Source organism: Trachemys scripta, chromosome 3 (assembly GCF_013100865.1).
Source record: "Trachemys scripta elegans isolate TJP31775 chromosome 3, CAS_Tse_1.0, whole genome shotgun sequence".
Classification (NCBI taxonomy): domain Eukaryota; kingdom Metazoa; phylum Chordata; order Testudines; family Emydidae; genus Trachemys; species Trachemys scripta.
Genome location: NC_048300.1, coordinates 33,018,919 through 33,040,455, shown reverse-complemented (window position 1 = coordinate 33,040,455; position 21,537 = coordinate 33,018,919). Strand labels below are relative to the sequence as shown.

The following is a 21,537-nucleotide window of genomic DNA, read 5'->3' as shown; positions in this document are numbered from 1 at the left end:
CTGCTGACAGCATCACTCTCAGGATTGTCGGAACACTCAAGTCGCTTCACCACATCCAGGTTGCGATCCACAGGGGCAGGAAGGATTTACTATGGTGTAATTGAAGCATGAATGGGAGGTTGGATTTTCCTTGCCACGTAATCCCAGGGGTGCTTAATTTCCTACTTAAATTGGTTTTATACAGTTGCCTTCAACTGAGTTAGGTCAGTGTAACAGAATAGATTTTCCGGCCTTATGTATGTAATGCTGTAGGGAAAGGAAGATAGTTACAACTTGACTCTGAAGAATTTCTGCTTCTTGCTATTCTGGAGAAGATCAAGCATAGAAGTTCATAGTCTGGTGTGTTGTCTTGTATTTATAAGAGGGTAGGAAGAGGAATTTGTGATCCAGTTACTCTTTCCCCTCTGCGACTGTTATGATCCAGTGAAAGTCTGTTTCAGCCAAATACTTGAGAAGTTTCCCAAACCAGTCTAGCTTTGTCCCCTGAAAGGCTGTCAGTAGAACTGTTCCAAAATTTTAGTTGAAATTTTAAAATTTCAACAACAAAAAAGCCTTTTTTTGCATCAGTATTTTGAAAAATACATTTTTTAACCAGCTGAAATTTTCAAAATTTGAAATTCAGATTAAATTTTCCATCAAGTTTTCTATGAAGGGAGAGAAAAGGGAGTGAGTGTAACCCCCCCCCCCTTTTTTTTTTTTTAAACTAGTCCAAATAAGGGTATGTTGCTATAGAAGGCTGACAGGATACTGTTATGACTTAAGCACTCAAATTTCCCCCCTCCTACTCCTGCATCAAAGCTGCCTAAAAAAAAATGTGGGGAGAAGGTCTGTCTTGTCAGAGCCATTGCATCTTGTTTGAATACAGGCAAATATTTAATTTCCAAAGATCAGCACTAAATTCTTTTTAAGAAAATACTGGCAGTCTGTGATTGACATGACTGAGTTCCTTGTGCTGTATATAAGTATGGTTTAGATTTTTATAATGCTCACAAGAAGTGTTGGTATTATCTAGACTAGTTACCCTGAAATTGAGTCATGGGAATTATGTAGGGCACAGGGCTAAGAGGAGAACAGCCTAAGATTTGAGTTAAAAGGGAAAATGGAATGGAAGACCATAAGCACTCAGTTTAGTATCAAAAGAAATAAAAAACCCTAGTCACAGATCTATTTTTGTTTATCCTTCCATTTAGTTTGAACTGAATTAGCTCATGATCACTCGAACCAAGGTTGTCCCCTACAATTTCATCTATGAGGTCCTCCCTACTTACCAAAACCAAATCTAAAATGGCATCTCCTCTTGTTGGTTCAGCAACTACTCGGTGAAGGAATCCATCAGCTATCACATCCAGGAAAATCTGAGCCCTATTATTATTACTAGCACTTGTCCCCCAGTCTATATCTGGGAAGTTAGTATCCCATGATCACACAATTCCCATTAGTATTTACTTCATTAAAATATTAAAGAGGTCTCTATCCATATCCAAATCAGATCCTGGTGGGCTATAGCACACCCCAAGCACTATCCCAGGGGAGGCTCTAGTAGCTTTCTTCCCCAATGTGATTTTTGCCCATACGGACTCTGTCTTATCCATTCTGTCACTTCTTATTTCTTTACAGTCTACCTCATCATTGATATACAATGCTACTCCACCACCTTTGCCTCTATTTCTGTCTTTCCTAAACAGCACATACCCTTCAATACCTGTACTCCAGTCATGACTACTATTCTACCATGTTTCTGTTATCCCTATAATAGCTGGTTTCACTTCCTGCATCAGTAACTCTAGTTCCTCCATTTTGTTATCTAGGCTCCTCGCATTGGTGTACAAACATCTTAATTTTTGCTGTTTGGCTTCGCTCACATTCTTTGCCCGATTAGGCACAGACATTCTACCGCCAGTATCCCCTATTAGACTGGTATCTACACTACCCTTCCTCCGTATGTCCATTCTCATACCCACGGTTGTATCCTTTCTTACTTCGTTTTCTTCCCTTTCAGTGTTAAAATCCGGCGTGGAGATTACCTGGACATCTCCCAACCATCTCCCCCAAATTCCTAGTTTAAAGCTCTATTAATCAGTTTTGCCAGTTAAAGTGGCAATGCTTATTAAGTGTGGATGAGCTCCTAGATTCAACACCTGTGCCCATTCAGCTGAGGTCTGAAGGGTCACAGTTTGCATCCATTTCCAACAACACCCCCACAATGACCCACCAGCAAAACCTGGGGAGACCAGACTTGACATGACTGACCTTTCTCAGTTTTTTTAAAAAGTAGGAAAAACTCCATCTTTCAAGCTTTCTTTTATACACTATAAAGAGCAAAAAAGTTTATAAGGCCAATTCTTCTACAGTCCTTTTGCAGGTCACCTTTAACAGTCACTTAGCCAAACCCTTGCATTCCCTGTGCACTCAAAACTCGCTCCGTCCCTGCCCCATGTGCTCCTTTTGTGTGAGTTTGTTCTTCTTATTTAATTGGATATGTTCATTTACACTAAGAATGACTTTCTCTTCTGTGTTTCTGTTGAGGGCTAACAGCACACAGCAAGGTCATCAAAGTGCAGAAAGATGTGAGGAAAAGAAGACTCTTTCCTAGTAGTGTAGTGTGCTTTGAGCTTCCTTGCAATGTGTGAAGTTGAAGTCTTGCTGGCTACTGGAAGTGTAATCTCAGGTATAGTTTTCCAACCAAATGGGATTGTGGTTTGATCCAGGGTGGCAATTCCTATGTTAGTAAATAGTCAAAGGAAGCAATATACATACAAGCACGTATTTCAGTGCAATCATGTACAATATCTGTGCTGTCTTGTCTGAGCCAAAAGTCTGCACTTCACATATTTTCATTAAAATAATAAATGTAGAAGTATATAGAAAAGCATAATTTATGTAAATTTCACGCTACTGTAAACAATGGGCCATCTGTCCCAAGCTCAGGACTCCCTTGACAAATTTATAAACCACAAGTTAAATGGACTCCAGCAATTCCCCAAAGACAGTGCTACCCCAGCAGTGCTACATGAACACCAGTTTGATAATCCCTACCAAAAAAATCACCACCAATCCTGACCCCTCTCCAGTCAGTCTTCAACCCCTCTCAACCCCTATAGGCCAATGAGAAGACATGGTCCTTGTGGTGTGTCTGGTAGGTTAACAAAATCGGGTTGTTGTGATCCGGAAGGAAGCAAGTTCCAAAGGCTTTTGGCTCTGAGGGCAAACCACCCTTTCCCATCTCTGGTGTGGCTAGGTGACTGCACGTTGGGGAACTTTACCTGTGGTGTCTTCTTGACTTTTCAACTATGGCAGTATGCCACAAAAAGAGTCCCCTATAGTCCAAGGCCATTTAGGAGTTTATAGATTAAAATCAGCACTTTAAAATCTACCCAGAAACCTATAATCAGCCAGGACAGGTCCTAGACCACTGCTTTAATATGTCCATGAAAAGAAATGTCATTTAATAAGTAGGCTGCTGAATTGTGCACATCATTTTCCAGATGGAATGAATACATAGCCTCATAGAGAGTGTATTGCAGTATCTAATCTGGCGTTGACAAAGACATGGATGATAATTACATCCTGAAGAAATGGTTGCAGTCTATTGCCCCTGCAGGGAGTTGATAAAAAGCTGACCTGGCTGTAGCTGTCACCTGCTTCTCTGACAACGATTGGGAGTCTGAGCAGATAAGAATGTCCATTACAAGGTTCAAGAAGAGCAATAACAGTGAAAATAACTAATCATGCCCGTTAGAAAAAGGGTGGCCAAGTGGGTCAAGCATGCAAGACTGGGAGCCAGCGGTCCTGATTAACTCTGCAGCCTTGGGCAAGTCACTTAATCTCTTAGCTACTTCTCTCCTTTTAGGAAAAATAACAACTTCAGGGGGTTGTTTGAAGCTTTAAACTCCACTCACCTCCTCACCTTTGAGACCGTCAAATAAAAAGTACCATAGGATTATAAAAGACTGTTGGTCCAGAAATAACAACAGATGAAACTCTTGTGAACTCCTCCAGAAAAAGAATCTTATGCTTTCAAAATCTGCCAGTGAGCTTTATGAGTGACCCAAATAACCAGTGCTTTGGGAGTGTTTTGGTGGAGAACCTCTGCTTGAATAAGCTGCTTCTTTGTTTGCAGAAGAGGCATGCTAAATATGAATGGATGTTGCAGTGAATGTTCAAAAGTTATGGACACCAAATGTGTCTGTTTTTCCATTCTGTTCCATTTAGTGCCAAAAGCACTATACTCAGCTGCTTGGAAAAGGAATGTCAAGATTGATGACAAACATTGCTTAGAGCAGGGGTCAGCAACTTTTCAGAAGTGGTATGCCAAGTCTTCATTTATTCGCTGTAATTTAAGGTTTTGTGTGCCAGGAATACATTTTACACTTACAGGGGCTGGTGGATGGAACTCCAGACTGTCAGCAGGCTGAGTGGGGCCGGTAGCCAGGACCCCAAGCTGGCAGTGGGCTGAGCCGCTCAGCCCACTGCCGGTCTGGGGTCCTGGCCACCGGCCCCACTCAGCCCGCTGCCGGCCTGTGGTCCTGGCCACTGGCCCCGCTCAGCCCGCTGCCAGCCCAGTGTTTCATCCATCCAGGCTGGCAGTGGCCTGAGTGGGGCTGGCGGCTGGGACCCCGGGCCGGCGACCGGGACCCCAGGCCAGCAGCAGCGTGCCACTGTAAATCAGCTCGTGTGCTGCAGGTTGCCGACCCCTGGCCTAGAGTGTGTGAGTTATTTTTTGCCAGAATTCTGAATGGTTTGTTCCAGACAGCACTAGAACTAATATCAATCTTTGATTTATCTTGCTGAAGATCAGACAGTTTATTTTCAGAGACAGTATGATCGAGTAGATTAATTTTGGTGCTGAACTCCTGGGTTCTAATTTTAACTCTGAAGCTGAATCATTTTGAGACCTTTCTGTCCGTTTTCCACATCTGTACAATGTTGGTAATGCTAATGTTCCTCTAAAGAGGATTAGTTAGTTTTGTAGAGTTTTAATGTAAAGTGCTAAATAGTATTCTGCTGACTTTTGTATACTTATGTATAAAGACTAATAAAAATTGACAAAGAACAAGTCTCAGAAATACTCTTGTTTAATGTTCACTGATTTCCCCGAGCCAAGTTTATAAATTGGGCTGCAGAGCGTACACTGGAAACACATTCTTCTAAGCAAAGACATTGTGTACCCAAATTTACTGGCATAGCGTGACATCTGCAGTTCTTTGCCCTAGATGTAGATTCATAGAGTAACATATTTCAGGAATGGGGAGCACAGTCTGCAAAACTGAAAGTGTTCCATCTTGATCAGGTGTTAGGTGCTGCCCATCACATTGAATTCCTTTTAATTCTGTTCAACACAGCCATTATTCCGGAACATCCAGGCTTCATGCTCTGTGTACTTCAGTGTTCCTTAGCGCCATCATTGGATTGATAGACAGTTCTGGCACACCTAGGTTCCAGGATTTTAGGAGTAGTGTTAATTGTGAGTTGATTGGTGTGTGAAGGATAGGAATTGGTATGCTGCCATTTAACTTTATTTGCTGCATCCACAATCCCATTGTTTCCTATCTACCATGGCCACTGAAGCTTTAACTTTTGCCACCAGTATGAGTGTGACAGGAGATGTTGGTACCAGTGTTAGTGAGTGGATGGACAGAGCTTTTGTATATGTATGTATTTTCCAAGATGCTCAGGCTTTAAGGAGAACCACTGTGCTATTGACTAGTTAGCGCAAAGAGAGGAAACTGAAATAAAATACCATCTTTGCTCACCCTCCTCCTTAGCTGGTGTCGCTTAATATCTGGGCCCACATGTCTACTCAGCCTTTCTACTTTGCAGTCCACACGCACAGCTGGGATGGGTTGAGGTGTAGGTTGGATGGGCATCTACCTGGGGTACATTATTTGAGGGGGCTTCCATGAGTGAGAGACCTGTAATTCCACTGCAGGAAGAATTTATCAGGTTAGATGATACTCTCTCATCCCCAGTACTTCAGAAACCTCTCCCTCTAGAGCATGCACTCGCTGCTGAAGCTGGATTATGTTAATTTCCTGCCTTAGCCAGGGGACAGGGGGAAGAAGGAGCTGGGGAGTGTGAGATTAGAGAGGGATCTAGGGAAGAAAAGAGGGGATCCATAAAGGAGAGAAAGGAGATGGATGGAAGCCCTATTTTTAATCTGGAGGATGAGAAGGAACACCAGAAAAGGTGTGTAGTCAGTTACTAGCCATAAGGTCAGCCCTGTCCTCTGATGTAAAATGATAATTTGCTGGGTTGTGAGTTTCCCTGTTTTCTTTAAACCCTGTCCTGAAGGAAATAGTCTTTGCTAGGAAAAAGGTGTTGTTTGGAGGGTATTTTGAAATGAGAGAGCTGACTTGAGTCAGGTATTTCGTTGTAAAATCCATGTGGAGACAAGGTACCCGGTAGTTTTATCTCCGTGTAATCAGATGAGGTAAACACTTCGGGGTGGAGAAGTCTAGTATTTACCGTGATCAGCTGCATTGAAATAAAACTACTCTATGCCTTGTCCTCACTAGGATTTTACAATGAGATATCTCTCTCCTTGTGAGAACCACACATTTTTCCATGGTGAGGACAAACCCAGAAAGACAACAGCAAACTAGCCGGCACAGACTCTGGATGTGATTTCAGTATCATTTTATTTTTTAGATTGACCCGGACTAAAAATATCTGAAGTGCCCAAAGTTCACCTCCACCAGTGATAGCAGCAGGATGGGGTTTAGCATAGAAAGGGCTCTCAGTGGCTGTTGTGCTTTAAACAGTGTGTCCTCTATGTGACGTTACACCCCATATGCTTTATGGGAATATGCTTATGAAATGGATATGGCATAACTGAGATATATTTTATGCAAGATAGGTTAGGTTCACTCCCTCTGGGGCACCTGGCATTGGCCACTGTTGGCAGACTGGGCTGGATGGACCTTTGGTCTTACCCAGTATGGCCGTTCTTATGTAAGATGGTTCTTTTAAGGTATTATTAGAAAGGTTATGATTTACTGAATGTTATCTAATTTGTATGCATGTATCCTTTCTGTATCTAAAGTTATGAATATTGTTTATGTAACAATTATAACTGTGTGTGTGTATTTGGGGAGACACCCACCAGACAACAGGCCATCAGCCTTGATGGGCCATTAGGAAGAAACAATAAGATTTGAAGATACTATTCTCTCTCATTCCTGAGAGGCATCTTGGAACATAGCTGTGACACTACTAGGTCAGGTGGTCCTGTCACCTGGTACTAAACACTATTTTGGACTTCTAGTAATTTTCCACTAAAAGGAGGGAGAGGTCAAGCCTGGGAAAAAAAAGATTCCCGTCTTATGTAAATCTTATTTAAGGCTGGAGAGTAAGGCAAACAGGACTCTTCTCCAGTGCCTTCCTGCCCAAGAAGACTGCTGAAAGTACCTGAAGAGACAAAGGAACTGAGTTGAGGGAAAGGCAAGGGCTGAGTCCAGACTAAGGGCTTGTCTACACTGGCACTTTACAGCGTTGCAACTTTCTCACTCAGAGGTGTGAAAAAACACCCCCCTGAGCGCTGCAAGTTTCAGCATTGTAAAGTGACAGTGCACCAGCGCTGGGAGCTATTCCGCTCATGGAGGTGGGTTTTTTTTATAGTGCTCGTGCTGCGACTACACAGCCACGCTAAAGCGCTGCCATGGGCAACGCTTTAATGTTGCTAGTGAAAACAAGCCCTAGGACAGGAGACGAGTTTGTAAAGAGAAATAACTGGAACTGTAAGCTACAGAAACTCTGCACTTGCCTGAAACAACATTTAGGTGAGATATTATTTCTTGAAACCAGTCTCTTTAAGATCTTAAGCTTAGTTTGCGTGTTTTGTTTTATTTGCTTGGTAATCTGCTTTATTCTGTTCGCTATCCGTTATAATCACTTAAAATCTACCTTTTGTAGTTAATAAACTGTTTTTTGTTTATTATTAAACCCAGTTTGTGCAATTTGTAATTGGGAGGGGGGGGGGAGAAAAGTTGTGCATATCTTCCTCCACATTAAGGGAGGGGGCGAATTTATGAGGTTATGTTGTATAGGTTTCTCCACAGCGCAACACAATAATATTTTGGGTGTACTTTCCAGGGGAGCTGCACTTGAGTGCTGGGCAATTTCCTAGCTGAGTCTTCTCATAGAGAGCTGTTCGCAGACTCTGTGTGATTCTACAGCTGGTGCGTCCTTACCTGTGTGTGTGTGTGTGTGTGTGTGTGTGTGCGCTGCCAGAGGCCAGAGAGCCTAATTCAGCAAAACAGGGAGAGTGAGCCCAGGCTAGTAGAGCAGGCAGACTCAGTGAAATCCCAGTACATCAGGTGGCATCCCAGAATGGGGGTTCAATCTGTCACACCCTACCTCTGCCCAGAGCAGGTGTAAACATCCCTGTGCTTGTGCCCCAGTGACTGCTGGTGCACAATTTGCACTAGAGCTCTCACTGTTGCTCCTCTGGTGGAGCTGAATCAGTGGCAGCAATGGTGGGAAACTTTTATGGGGGAAAAAACTATTCTTCTGCAGCTTGTTTAGTGACTTTTCAGTCTGCTCTGGTTTAAGGTCCTATTGATTTCTCTTCCACTGTTGCTTTTCTGTGGTAGAAAAACAAGGCCCTGTAATTCTATTGTATATAGATTCTTGGACCATCTTCGTTGTCACAGTCACCGAGTGTCTTCCACTACCACCTGAGATGGCATGATTAATATCAGTTACATGAGGGTCGTTTTCTCGTACCCTTTCCCCTTGGGTGAGAAATCGTGTGCGCCGTGTCAGAGGCCCAGTCAAGCGATGCCCCTCTTGCCATTCATGACTGCTCTGAGGGGAGCTAGCTAGTGGATCATGTGTTTTAAACTTCTGGACTCTGAATGCAGTACAGGCACTGCCACTGTCTGAGGGCCTCTGAGCATACTCTCCGGGTGCAGATCTTCTATCTATCACCCCCTCCTGAGAGTTGCCACCATGAGGCCCACTCTCCATCTCCTAGAACCAGTAATGAACCCTCAGACTACTTCCATAGTTTAAACATGCCATCTCCCAGACCTCCACATAAAGAGGTGAGCCTTCTGCTTTACCTCTTCAAGGGGCCATGGGGTAAGGTATAAATGCTAAACACAGAACCAAACTTTACACCAGACTTTAAACACTATTGTGTTTTCTTTAGTAGCATGTGAAATGTGCAGAACTAGACAACAACAAAAAAATTACACACATTTCCCTGCCCCAGTTTCCTCATCACTCCAGAGCATTCTTTGGTCTGAGCTCAGAGTAGTCTGGGGCTGTCTAGAGTCCTTCTGTTGCAGTATGTGGTTTGAGTTCTGAAACATGGAATCTTCTTCTCCCAGCTTGCCTAATCTAACCCTAGTGGGTCAATCCCTTTCCCCTCTTCTGCCCAAAACTTCCTGTATGTGTCTCTCCAAGTTTATATGTCCCATCACTAACAGCTCTGTCTCTTTATCCCACTTGGGGAATTTCCACTCTCTTCACTCCTTCTCTCTGCCCCCCAGACAAGAGGAGAAAGTATCTTCTCTCAGCAAACCCATTGTCCCAAGGTGCTTCACCCCAAAGAGATGGGCATTGAGTTCTACTAAGCCACCATCGCTCCTAGTCTGGGAGGTACATGCTTAAAGACTTGTCAACAATGATGGATACCCATAGTGAGAGGGACATTCATGATACAGCAATTTTCGTAGCAACAACTTCATAGTATTGACCAAAATTCATAAGTCATACTTAGGTTCCCCAAATAATCACACAATGGGTGGAGTGTTTTTTTTTTTAAAATAATTATATACATGATACTCTGTGTTTATGTTAGAGGAGACCAGGTCAAAGAGGTGCTCCATGTACTTGTAGTGAAAGGTGGGGAGGTTTGTGATGGTCTTTAGTTCCTGCAGGAGTTTGTTTCACCGTCTCTGATGGGCCCTCGAGAAAGCTCTGTCATCTGCACAGATGAGCTTTACCATTGTAATAGAAAGTTCAACTGTTCCTGAGGAGCAGAATTGTTGACTTCAGTCCTCATCCTGGAGCTTTCGATTGGTAATTTGCCAGTAGGGGGAGGCTGTAGTGTGAACTTGTATGTTTTTACTCCCTCTTGCCTCACTATTCTGAGCAGGAGGTAGAAATGGCTGAATCTTGTCTACATGACTGCCCCCATGCTGGTTTCTGGGTCCACATTAGATATCGCATGTATGTGCGATGTATATGTGTTAATGGGTTGTGGTCGGTTTCTTTCAGCAGACTCTGGGATGCTGGTTTCTCTAGCAGAGGAGAGTGGGTGACAATTGAGCAGTCTAGTCCTTGTATGTGAGTGATGATGCTCATTTGTGATTTTGGGCTGCCACTCTGCATGATTTCACAATGTCCACGAATCCATATGCTGGACTCCATTAAAAGAAGCCTACTGCCCCCTCTGCATTTAAAAGGACATCAACTTAGAAATCACACTTCTTTCTGATTTTTTTTAAACCTACTATCATTGCAAGTAGCTCCTTAGAGAGATCAGAGAAAAATAGTTATGAATTAGTTTAGCTTGTGCATTTGATAGTTCTCTTGTGAAAAGAACTCTGAGTTTCATGGCTTCCTCTACATATAGAGTCAGTTTCCTTTGTTTGTGCAGGACTTTCATTTATCAATCAGCAGGGGAGAAAGAGATATTTAAAATTAATAGAAAAACATGTGATTGTAGAACCACAACCTTTGAAGAGGGACTCGAGGGTGAAATAGACCAGACAAGGTTCCTTTAACACAAAGTGGACAGTTGACAGAAAAGACAAAACACAAAAGGGGACATTAGTTAATAGATACACAACAAAGTAATCCCCTATTACTACCCACCACTATAAAATCTGTGGCCATTTTTGCATATATCGGCCTTAGGCAAACTGTGATACAGAGAGATTATCTGTGCCATAGGGCTAATACTTCCCTTCCTCAATGGTGTTGTTAGAGATGAAAGGTGCTATAGAAATGCATAATATTGTTCTGTATTAAACAGCTATAAGGTAGTGAATACAAAATACCTATAGATGTATAGTAGGGCTGTCGATTAATCGCAGTTAACTCATGCGATTAACTAAAAAAATTGTGATGTAAAAAATTAATCACGATTAATCGCACTGTTAAACAATATAGTACCAATTGAAATTTATTAAATATTTTTGGATATGTTTCTACATTTTCAAATATATTGATTTCTATTATAACACAGAATACTAAGTGTACAGTGCTCACTTTATATTATTTTTTTATTACAAATATTTGCATTGTAAAAATGATGAAATAAATAGTATTTTTCAATTCACCTCATACAAGTACTGTAGTGCAATCTCTTTATTGTGAAAGTGTAACAAATGTAGATTTTTTTGTTACATAACTGCACTCAAAAACAAAACAATATTAAAATTTTAGATCTTACAAGTCCACTCAGTCCTACTTCTTGTTCAGCCAATCGTTAAGACAAACAGGTTTGTATAGATTTACGGGAGATACTTCTGCCTGCTTCTTATTTACAATGTCACCAGAAAGTGAGAACAGGCATTCGCATGGCACTTTTGTAGCTGGTGTTGCTAGGTATTTACATGTCAGATATGCTAAACATTCATATGCCCCTTCATCCTTCGGCCACCATTCCAGAGGACATGCTTCCATGCTGATGATGCTCATAAAAAAAAAAAAAAAAATGCATTAATTAACTTTGTGTTTGGACTCCTTGAGGGAGAATTGTATGTCTCCTGTTCTGTTTTACCTACATTCTGCCATATATTTCATGTTATAGCAGTCTCAGATGATGACCCAGCACATCGTTTTAAGAACACTTTCATAGCAGAATTGACAAAACGCAAAAAAGGTACCTGTGACAGGATGATTCCCCCCTCCCCCGCCTCCTGGGGTGCCACCTGATATGCTGGGTCTCACTGAGCCCGGCCTTTCCACCAGCCTGGGTAACCCTAACCCTAACCCTGTCCTTGCTGTGCTAGGCTCTCAAGCCTTCTCCAGAATACACACAGCGAAGGCCACACCCGGTTGCAGACACAGACTGAAATCAGCTCTGTGTGGGAGGACGTAGCTAGGGGAATGGCCAGCACTCACATGCACACCTCCTTTGGGTATAAACCCAAAATAATATTGTCTTGTGCTGTATAGAAAGATCCGCACAGCGCAAGCTCATAAAAATTCGCCCCCTCCCTCAATGTGGAGGAGGATATGCACAGCTTTTTGCCCCCTCCCCCCCAGATATGAATGGCACAAACTGAGGTTTGTAATAAACAAAAAATAAGTTTCTGAACTACAAAAGGTAAATTTTAAGTGATTATAAGGGATAGCAAACAGAACAAAACAGATCACTGAGCAAATAAAACAAAACACACAAACTAAACTTAATACGCTCAAGAAACAGGTTACAAAATTTAATTTTTCACCCTAATTGTTGTTTTAGGCAGGTTGCAGAGTTTCTGTAGCTTAGAGTCTTATTGTTCTTTCTAATGTCACATTGAGGCTGATTGCCTACTGTCTGCTGGGTGTTCCCCCAAATACACACAAAGTTGTAATTGTTACATAATCAATATTCCTAACCTCAGATACCGAAATGATATATGCATACAAATTGGATAAACACATAAACACATTCAGTAGATCATAACCTTTCCAATGATATCTCACATGACCCATCTTGCATAAAACATATCTTAGTTATGTCATATTCATATCATAACAATATTTCTATGAAGAATATGGGGTGCAATGTTACAGTACCAATAGCTACAGCACTCGACCCAAAGTTTAAGAATATGAAGTGCCGTCCAAAATCTGAGAGGGATGAGGTGTGGAGCACGCTTTCAGATGTTTTAAAAGAGCAACACTCAGATGCGGAAACTATAGAACCCAAACCACCAAAAAAGAAAATCAGCCTTCTGCTGGTGGCATCTGACTCAGATGATGAAAATGAACATGCGTCGGTCCGCTCTGTTTTGGATCGTTATCAAGCAGAACCTGCCATCAGCATGGAGTCCTCTGGAATGGTGGTTGAAGCATGAAAGGACATATGAATCTTTAGCGCATCTGGCACATAAGTATCTTGCGACGCCAGCTACAACAGTGCCATGCGAACACCTGTTCTCACTTTCAGGTGACGTAAATAATAAGTGGGCAATATTATCTCCTGCAAATTGTAACTAAACTTGTTTATCTGAGTGATTGGCTGAAGTAGGACTGAATGGACTTGTAGGCTCAAAAGTTTTACATTGTTTTATTTTTAATGCAGTTATTTTTTGTACATAATTCTACATTTGTTTGTTCAACTTCCATGATAAAGAGATTGCACTACAGTACTTGTATTAGGTGAATTGAAAAATACTATTTCTTTTGTTTTTTACGGTGCAAATATTTGTAATCATAAATAAATATAAAGTGAGCACTGTACACTTTGTATTCTGTGTTGCAACTGAAATCAATATATTTTAAAATATAGAAAACATCCAAAAATATTTAAAAAAATTGTATTCTATTATTGTTTAACAGCACAATTAATCACGATTCGTTTTTTTAATCTCAATTAATTTTTTTAATTTCTTGACAGTCCTAATGTATAGTATATTTTATTCTACCCATGTTTCCAAAAGTATTTGAAGCAAGCAAGCAAATAAACAAAACAAAAGTGCGTATTCTTTAGGAGATTTTCCCCGTCATCTTGTAAATATTTATACCATGAAAACTGAGTACATTGACTTGGGTTTAAGAAGGTATTGCCATTTTCCAGGTCTGTCACTGGAGCGCTCGCCCAATTCGATTGCCTCCCGTGCTCGACTGTCCGAAAGGGAAGAGGAGGTCGTGGCTTGTTTTGAGAGAGCATGTGTCATTGCACAAGTGTACTTGCAGGAACTTGAGAAGGTAAGGAAGAAACGTGCTCTAAGTGTGACTTACCTATATGTGGCCTAAATTCTATCTTTGAACAGGGCTCCCAGTGAGTTTGTCAATGGAAGCTGTGCAAATTCGAGGGCAGAATTACAAGTGCTGATAGACTGAAAAGATTGTCACCTACTGAAAGGGTGATGTGTCCTCTCAATATTTCAGACAATAGAAGAGTTTTGATACAGTAGAACCCTTATTTTACTAACTAATTGGGGCCTGAGGGGTTCATAAAATCAAAAAGTTCATAAAATTGAACATCTCAAAGCTACAGTGAGTATGGTGCATAAGTTGTAGCATGGTGCACTGTATCACTTTCTTTTTGTCCTTCCAATCACTGCAAAGTGATTCCAAATGCATGCAAGCAGATGATAAGGACAATGAGTCTATAATCGTATCACTTTTCGTTTCCTTCCCAGACCTTGCATTCAAGAAGCATAAAAGGCAGCAATGTGACTTTCTCTGACTTTGAACTTCCCTATTTCCTGGAAGCAGCTCTACAGAGTGCATATGTGTCTCATTTGAAGAAGGGGTAGGTGGATGCAGCTATTTAATACAAATGATTAATGCTGAAGATACTTTCACAGTGGATTTAGACATACTTCTCCATACCTGCCCTGTAGCTTTTGTAAGAGAGCTAACTGGAATGAGCTGACACAGCTCTTGCCACGGCATATTATAGCTACATCTCTGTGCTATGTTGATTTTGCTGCTGTTCTCCTTTCAGGGTTCTTTCATTCATTCTACCTGACAGTGGCTCCAAACTGCTGTTCTCTGGACACAGGCATGTAATTTCTGCTCTTTTTTGGCCCAATTCTACTCCCACTGAAGTTAATGAGAGTTTGACCTTTGATTACAGTGGGAGCAGAGCAAAGACGACACTGTATGTTTTTGAAAATCTCAACCCTAGGGTGTGATCTAAAGCCCAATGAAGTCACTGGAAATTCTCCCATTGACTTCACTTTGTTTGAATCAGGCATTTAAGGCCTAAATAGCAGTAAAACTGAGTGTGAGGAGAACAGACATGCAGGTGAGGGCTCCCTTACAGGGTAACTATGATACAGTTTGGGGGTTCATTTGAATCCAAAACTCAAAAAGACATTGGCGGCTGCAAACCTACTGTAAATTGCAACTGAAGAAAATGTTCATGTAGTAATAATAATACCTGACATTTATAAACCCCTCTCTCATCTGAGAGGCATACTTTAAAACACAAATGGATGTACCTTCACAAACACCCTTCTGAGGCTGGTAAGTCTGTTTTACAGATGAAGAAACTGCAGCACAGACACACACTGACTTACCTCAGGTCATATAAAAAGTATGTGTAAGAGCTAGGACTAAGGTCTCCTTCAGTCCTATGCCTTAACTATAAGACCAACATTCCTCCCCAAAGTGAAACAGCTGCTGAATTTTGCACAGCTCTGTGTACTAGGCCTGTGTACTAGGCCTGTGCACAGCTCTGTGTACATTTTTTCAGCAAAACTTTTTTTGCCCCCCCCCCCCCAAAAAAAAAAAAAAAAAAGAATTTTTGACTGAATTTTCATGGTCAGAATTTCCCAGTTTTTAAAAATCAAAAATGAAAAATCTTCATTTTGGGGGTTCCTCCCTCCTTCTCTCCCCTTTTTTGTTTATCCACTTGTAAAACCTCTGCGGGGGTGGAGGGGAAAGAACCGGGAGGGAGAGGAAAGGAGGAAAACATTAAAGAATTGGAAAACGCCACCCAAAAAATTTGAACTAAACAAACGATTTTCATTTTGTTTTCAATTTTTGTGTGTGTGGGGGAAATAAATGGCATTTTTATCTAGCTCTGTTGTTTATGAGCATAGTTTTTAAATGTTTCTCTGAGACTGAATGTTCTCAGTGTTGTTTTTTCAAGTTTAGCCATGATTAAGGGCCTGTCTACCCCCAGAAGTTGCACCTGAAATGTTACCGATTCATGCTAAACCCAATTTAAATCAGGTTTGAACAAAAATAAGGCCCAGTGTACACTACAGACTTCTGCCAGCATAGCTGTGTTGGTCAGGGCTATGAAGAGGTATGATCTCTGGATGATAGAGTCATGCCAGCTGAAGCCCCAAGCGTAGATACAGATATACTAGGAAAATTGGACTTTTACTGGAATAGCTTGTTTAGTCCCTGGAGGGTGATTTTTAAATTATACTGATATGAATTGCAGCTGTGCTGGTATAGCTACATCTACCCTTGGAGCTCCTTGCTGGTATAGTTTTCCCATTATTATTAGACTAGTAAAGTGCTGCTAGTGTAGACATGGCCTGTGAGCGTCCACATGGAAAGTTGCACCTGTTGAACTAAATCAGTCTAAAATAACAGCATTAGTTAAACCAATATAACTTTGTGAATACACCAACATGACAGAGAATTAGAAGTGTTTGGGATAATTCCTTGATACCCAAATAAGAGATGAGAGGTTACATGTCTTTCAGATGTGACATACTGTTTGGCAGTCTGCTTAAGGTTTACTTCCTTTTCAGTTATCTTTCATGTGCATCATATATGCTGATGTTCTAGCCTGTTGCTGTTTTTACAATAGATAAAAAAATTGGTTTAATGTTTTTGTGGCCCAAAGTTTTGCACACTTGATCTTGCTATCAAGCGCATAAAATAGTTTGAACATACTTTATTGGGGTCAACTAAATATTGTTGAATAAGGAACTCTCATGTTCATGTTATTCAGTGACATTTAAATTCAGCCTTGAGTATTCCTTGTTAGTACAGAGTACTCATTGGGCTGCCTTAGGTATTAATTTTGACCACCGTTGGTCCCTTCCTAGTTCATCTTAATGGCTCCCTTTTTAAAAATTAATTCTGAAGTCAAAATTCACTTACAGTTAAAAATCATGTTGTCCATCTGCTGAATTATTATAGAGCAGGAAGACACCTTCTGCATTTGCTCCCATATAAAAGGGTTGATTAATCTTTACCATAAAACCCAAGTATCAGAACAGTTATAAACAAACAAAGTCTGATTCCCCTCTCACTTACACCAGTGCAAATCAGGAATTAAAGCCAAGAACTTAAAGGACCAGTGGGGGAAAAAATTGTATGAGAATCCATAGCTCATTTACCCATGGCTAGTATTAATAATTTCATGTTTTTACCACAGGAGGGCATAAGCAGAACTCTTAACACACTCTTGGGATAAATTAAAAAAGAAAGGAGAAGAGGCTTTGTCAGATGTGTGTATATATAATATAACCCCCTGTTTCTCCACCTGATGTTGCATGCCTCAAAGAATTTCTGTATGTTGCATACAGCATGGTGAAATTAGGAAATCAGCTCCGCAAGACAAACGCCCAAAGAGCCATATATAGCAGAATGTCATTTCCCACTGGCGCATGCATACTGTGGAATCACAAGGGTCTGATTCTAATTAGCAGAGCTGTCTAATGTCTAACCAGACAGCTGAATTGAGGATATACACATTGTTCTACTGCCCCTGTTTGCTCCCATTGGCAACACGCTAGATTATGGCCAGGCGTGCCCTCTCTCCTAAAATGTACAGTGAAAAGAGAGCCTGTATCTAACAAAACAAAGGTCCATTCTCTCTTTCAGATGTTAAAGAGCCAGCTGTAGGGACCAGCAAGACCTGCAGCTGTGGGAAGCCCCTGTGCTCTTGGTGTGCATTTAATTAAAATATTGTATCAGTGAAGGCAAATCTCTTGCAGTTTTCTGCCCTTCTGAGTCACAAGAGAGCTTTCTTGTATTATTTCAGTAAGCATCATTGATATTCTGCTGATGCAAAGTACAACCAGGCAGGTGCTGCCTCAGTGTGGGAAGCAGCCTGTTGTGCAGATCTTAGTGAGAAAGACTATTTACTTTTTTAGGGAAATGTCTGCATGGAGATAAGGATCATAGTAAGACTGGCTTTTAGTTTAGCTTATTACACATGAATGGTTTCTTTATGCTAATGTGCAGGATTTGCTATCAAAACTATAAATATTTCCACAGAGCATAGAGACCTCTCCTGAGTCCTGTTCTCATCTTAATGATTTATTATTATGATGATATTTATGTAGCACCAGAAGTGTGCTAGGGGTTTTGCAGACAGATAAAAAGAGAAGGGACAGGATTTTCCATAGTGACGAGTAATTTTGGGTGCCTCCATTTTTGGATGTCCAACTTAAGACCTCTTAAAAGGGCCTGACTTTCAGAAGTGGATGTGAAGTGCTTTCTGAAAATTAGACTCCTTTAAGGTGACTCAAGTTGGGCATCCAAAAATAGAGGCACCCAAAAATCTTTGTAAAGCTTTGGCCAAGGTGCCTGCCCAGAAAAGCTTTCAGGATAAAATTTTTTGAAAACCCCTGAAAGTGATGTGAGCTTAAATCTCAAGTGCCTAAGTTGTTTTTGAAAATGGGACTTAGGCTCCTAAGCCACTTAGGTCCTTTTGAAAATGTCCCCCATAATCGAAACAGACCGTGTACAGACGTGGGCTGAACTGCTGGTTCTCATCAAGAATATTCCTTACTGCTGAGCAGCCCACATCTTTTCCCTACTGAAGCAGGTATTACCCCTGTCTCAAGCCGCCCCTTCCAGCATTAACCTGTTTTTTTTTTCTCTCAATTCTGTTGTCATCCATCCTTCTAGAGTTTTTGTTTCTGAATAGTCACATTTATAGATGGCTAATGCAAGATAATTGTGGAGCCACCACTCTGTGCATTTGTGTGCGTAATATATAAACACAGTCAATGGGAGAAAGTGGGGAGAGGGTGTAATGTAGACCCTTTAATCTCACTGATTCTAAGACCCAAATGGCTTACTTAAAAATATGGTAGTGATAACTGCTCTTTTTGACACTATTCCTGGCTGTCTCGTAGAGTGCCCGATCACACTGTTCTACATGTGCTCATTATTCTTCACAATCCCACAGAAGGTTCTCTCTGGAGCAGCCGCAGCAGCCATTCAAGCAAAAACATGACCCACTCTCCTTCTTATTAGGGTTCTTTCGTCCTGTTGTGCCTTGTGTCACAACAAATTGTATAGCTTTTAATATCTCTCCGGTGCTGCTCAGTGCCAAATACAAGCTTCATTTACTGTTTAAACCCTGGCGCTAACCACTGCACACATTTCTTTTAGTTGTCCTAACTTTCGTAGTTGTGCACTCCTTGCCAGAGGATGTTGTGAAGGCCAAGACTATAACAGGGTTCAAAAAAGAACTAGATAAATTCATGGAGGATAGGTCCAACAATGGCTATTAGCCAGGATGGACAGGGATGGTGTCCCTAGCCTCTGTTTGCCAGAAGCTGGAATGGGCGACAGGGGATGGATCACTTGGTGATTACCTGTTCTGTTCATTCCCTCTGGGGCACCTGGCAGTGGCCACTGTTGGAAGACAGGATACTGGGCTAGATGGACCTTTGGTCTGACCCAGTATGGCCATTCTTATGTTCAGTTATCTTCTCCCTTATATAAAAGGAGAAATATTTTCCATTGAGTTCTCCTGGAGGAAATATCCCGTTCCCAGGAACCAGTCAGTTTTTATCATCCATTAGGGCCAGGAGCTCTTAGCTTGAGGTTCCAAACAGATTTTGATCACCCTGCTCTACCCATCTTGCTAAACAGGAAAGGGAGGTGCAAGCTAGATGTGGCCTGGGTGCGGAAAAGGTTGAGAACCACTGAAGGAGAGCTGGCTGTATTTTAAAGAAGCCTTATTGAGGGCGAAGGAACGAACCATCCCGATGTGCAGAAAGAATACCAAATATGGCAGGCGACCAGCTTGGTTTAACATTGAAATCTTTGGTCAGTTTAAACTCAAAAAGGAAGCTTACAAGAAGTGGAAATTTGGACAGATGACTCAGGAGGAGTATAAAAATAATGCTCGAGCTTGCCGGGGTGTAATCAGGAAGGCCAAAGCACAATTGGAGTTGCAGCTAGCAAGGGATGTGAAGGGTAACAAGAAGGGTTTCTACAGGTATGTTAGCAACAAGAAGGTGGTCAGGGAAAGTGTGGGACCCTTACTGAATGGGGGAGACAACCTAGTTACAGATTATGTGGAAAAAGCTTAAGTACTCAATGCTTCTTTTGCCTCGGTCTTCACAGACAAGGTCAACTCCCAGACTGCTGCACTGGGCAACACAGTATGGGGAGGAGATGAGCAGCCCTCAGTGGTGAAAGAACAGGTTAAGGACTATTTAGAAAAGTGGGACATGCATAAGTCCATGGGTCCAGATCTAATGCATCCAAGGGTGCTGAGGGAGTTGGCTGATGTGATTGCAGAGCCATTGGCCATTATCTTTGAAAATTCGTGGTGATCGGGGGAGGTCCCAGACGATTGGAAAAAGGCAAATATAGTGCCCATATTTTAAAAAGGGTATAAAGAGAACCTGGGGAACTACAGTCTGGTCAGCCTCACTTCAGTCCCCGGCAAAATCATGGAGCAGGTCCTCAAGGAATCCATTTTGATCCAGATTGCCTTCTATGATGAGATAACTGGCTCTGTGGATATGGGGAAAGCAGTGGATGTGATCTATCTTGACTCTAGCAAAGCTTTTGATACAGTCTCCCACAGTATTCTTGCCAGCAAGTTAAAGAAGTATGGTTTGGATGAATGGACTATAAGGTGGATAGAAAGCTAGCTAGATTGTTGGGCTCAAAGGCTTGATGTCTAGTTATCAGCCGGTATCAAGAGGAGTGCCCCAGGGATCGCTTCTGGGGCCGGTTTTGTTCAACATCTTTATTAATGATCTGGATGATGGGATAGATTGCACCCTCAGCAAGTTCGCAGATGACACTAAACTGGGGGGAGAGGTAGATATGCTGGAGGGTAGGGATAGGGTCTAGAGTGACCTAGACAAATTGGAGGATTGTGCCAAAAGAAATCTGATGAAATTCAACAAGGACAAGTGCAGAGTCCTGCACTTAGGAAGGAAGAATCCCATGTACTGCTACAGGCTGGGGACCAACTGGCTAAGCAGCAATTCTGCAGAAAAGGACCTGGGGATTATAGTGGGCAAGAAGCTGGATATGAGTCAGCAGTGTTCCCCTTTTGCCAAGAAGGCTAACAGCATATTGGGCTGTATTAGTAGGAGCATTGCCAGCAGATCGAGGGAAGTGATTATTCTCCTCTGTTTGGCGCTGGTGAGGCCATACCTGGCGTATTGCATCCAGTTTTGGTCCCCCCACTACAGAAGGGATGTGGACAAATTGGAGAGAGTCCAGCGGAGGGCAACGAAAATTATTAGGGGGCTGCAGCACATGACTTACGAGGAGAGGCATGCAGGAGAGAAGAGTGAGGGGGGATTTGATAGCAGCCTTCAACTACCTGAAGGGTGGTTCCAAAGAGGGTGGAGCTAGGCTGTTCTCAGTGGTGGCAGATGACAGAACAAGAAGCAATGGTCTCAAATTGCAGTGGGGAAGGTCTAGGTTGGCTAATAGGAAACACTATTTCACTAGGAAGGTGGTGAAGCACTGGAATGGGTTACCTAGGGATGTGATGGAATCTGCATCCTTAGAGGTTTTTAAGGCCTGACTTGACAAAGCCCTGGCTGGGTTGATTTAGTTGGTGTGGGTCCTGCTTTGAGCAGGGGATTGTACTAAATGACCTCCTGAGGTCTCTTCCAACCCTAATATTCTATGATTCTATGAATTAGCCAACTGAGAGCTGGATTAATCCATCTCCCAATT

At 41.9% G+C, this 21,537-nt stretch overlaps 1 protein-coding gene across 2 annotated transcripts in view; it reads left to right on the top strand.

Annotated features, from left to right (window-relative positions):
- TTC7A (tetratricopeptide repeat domain 7A) overlaps positions 1 to 21,537 on the top strand; it is a 283,111-nt gene that overhangs the window by 26,203 nt on the left and 235,371 nt on the right. For both annotated transcript variants that reach the window (XM_034764410.1, XM_034764411.1), the window contains exons 4-5: positions 13,745 to 13,875; positions 14,313 to 14,425. In XM_034764410.1, the coding sequence (XP_034620301.1) occupies positions 13,745 to 13,875; positions 14,313 to 14,425 (244 nt within the window). The remainder of the gene's footprint in view (positions 1 to 13,744; positions 13,876 to 14,312; positions 14,426 to 21,537) is intronic.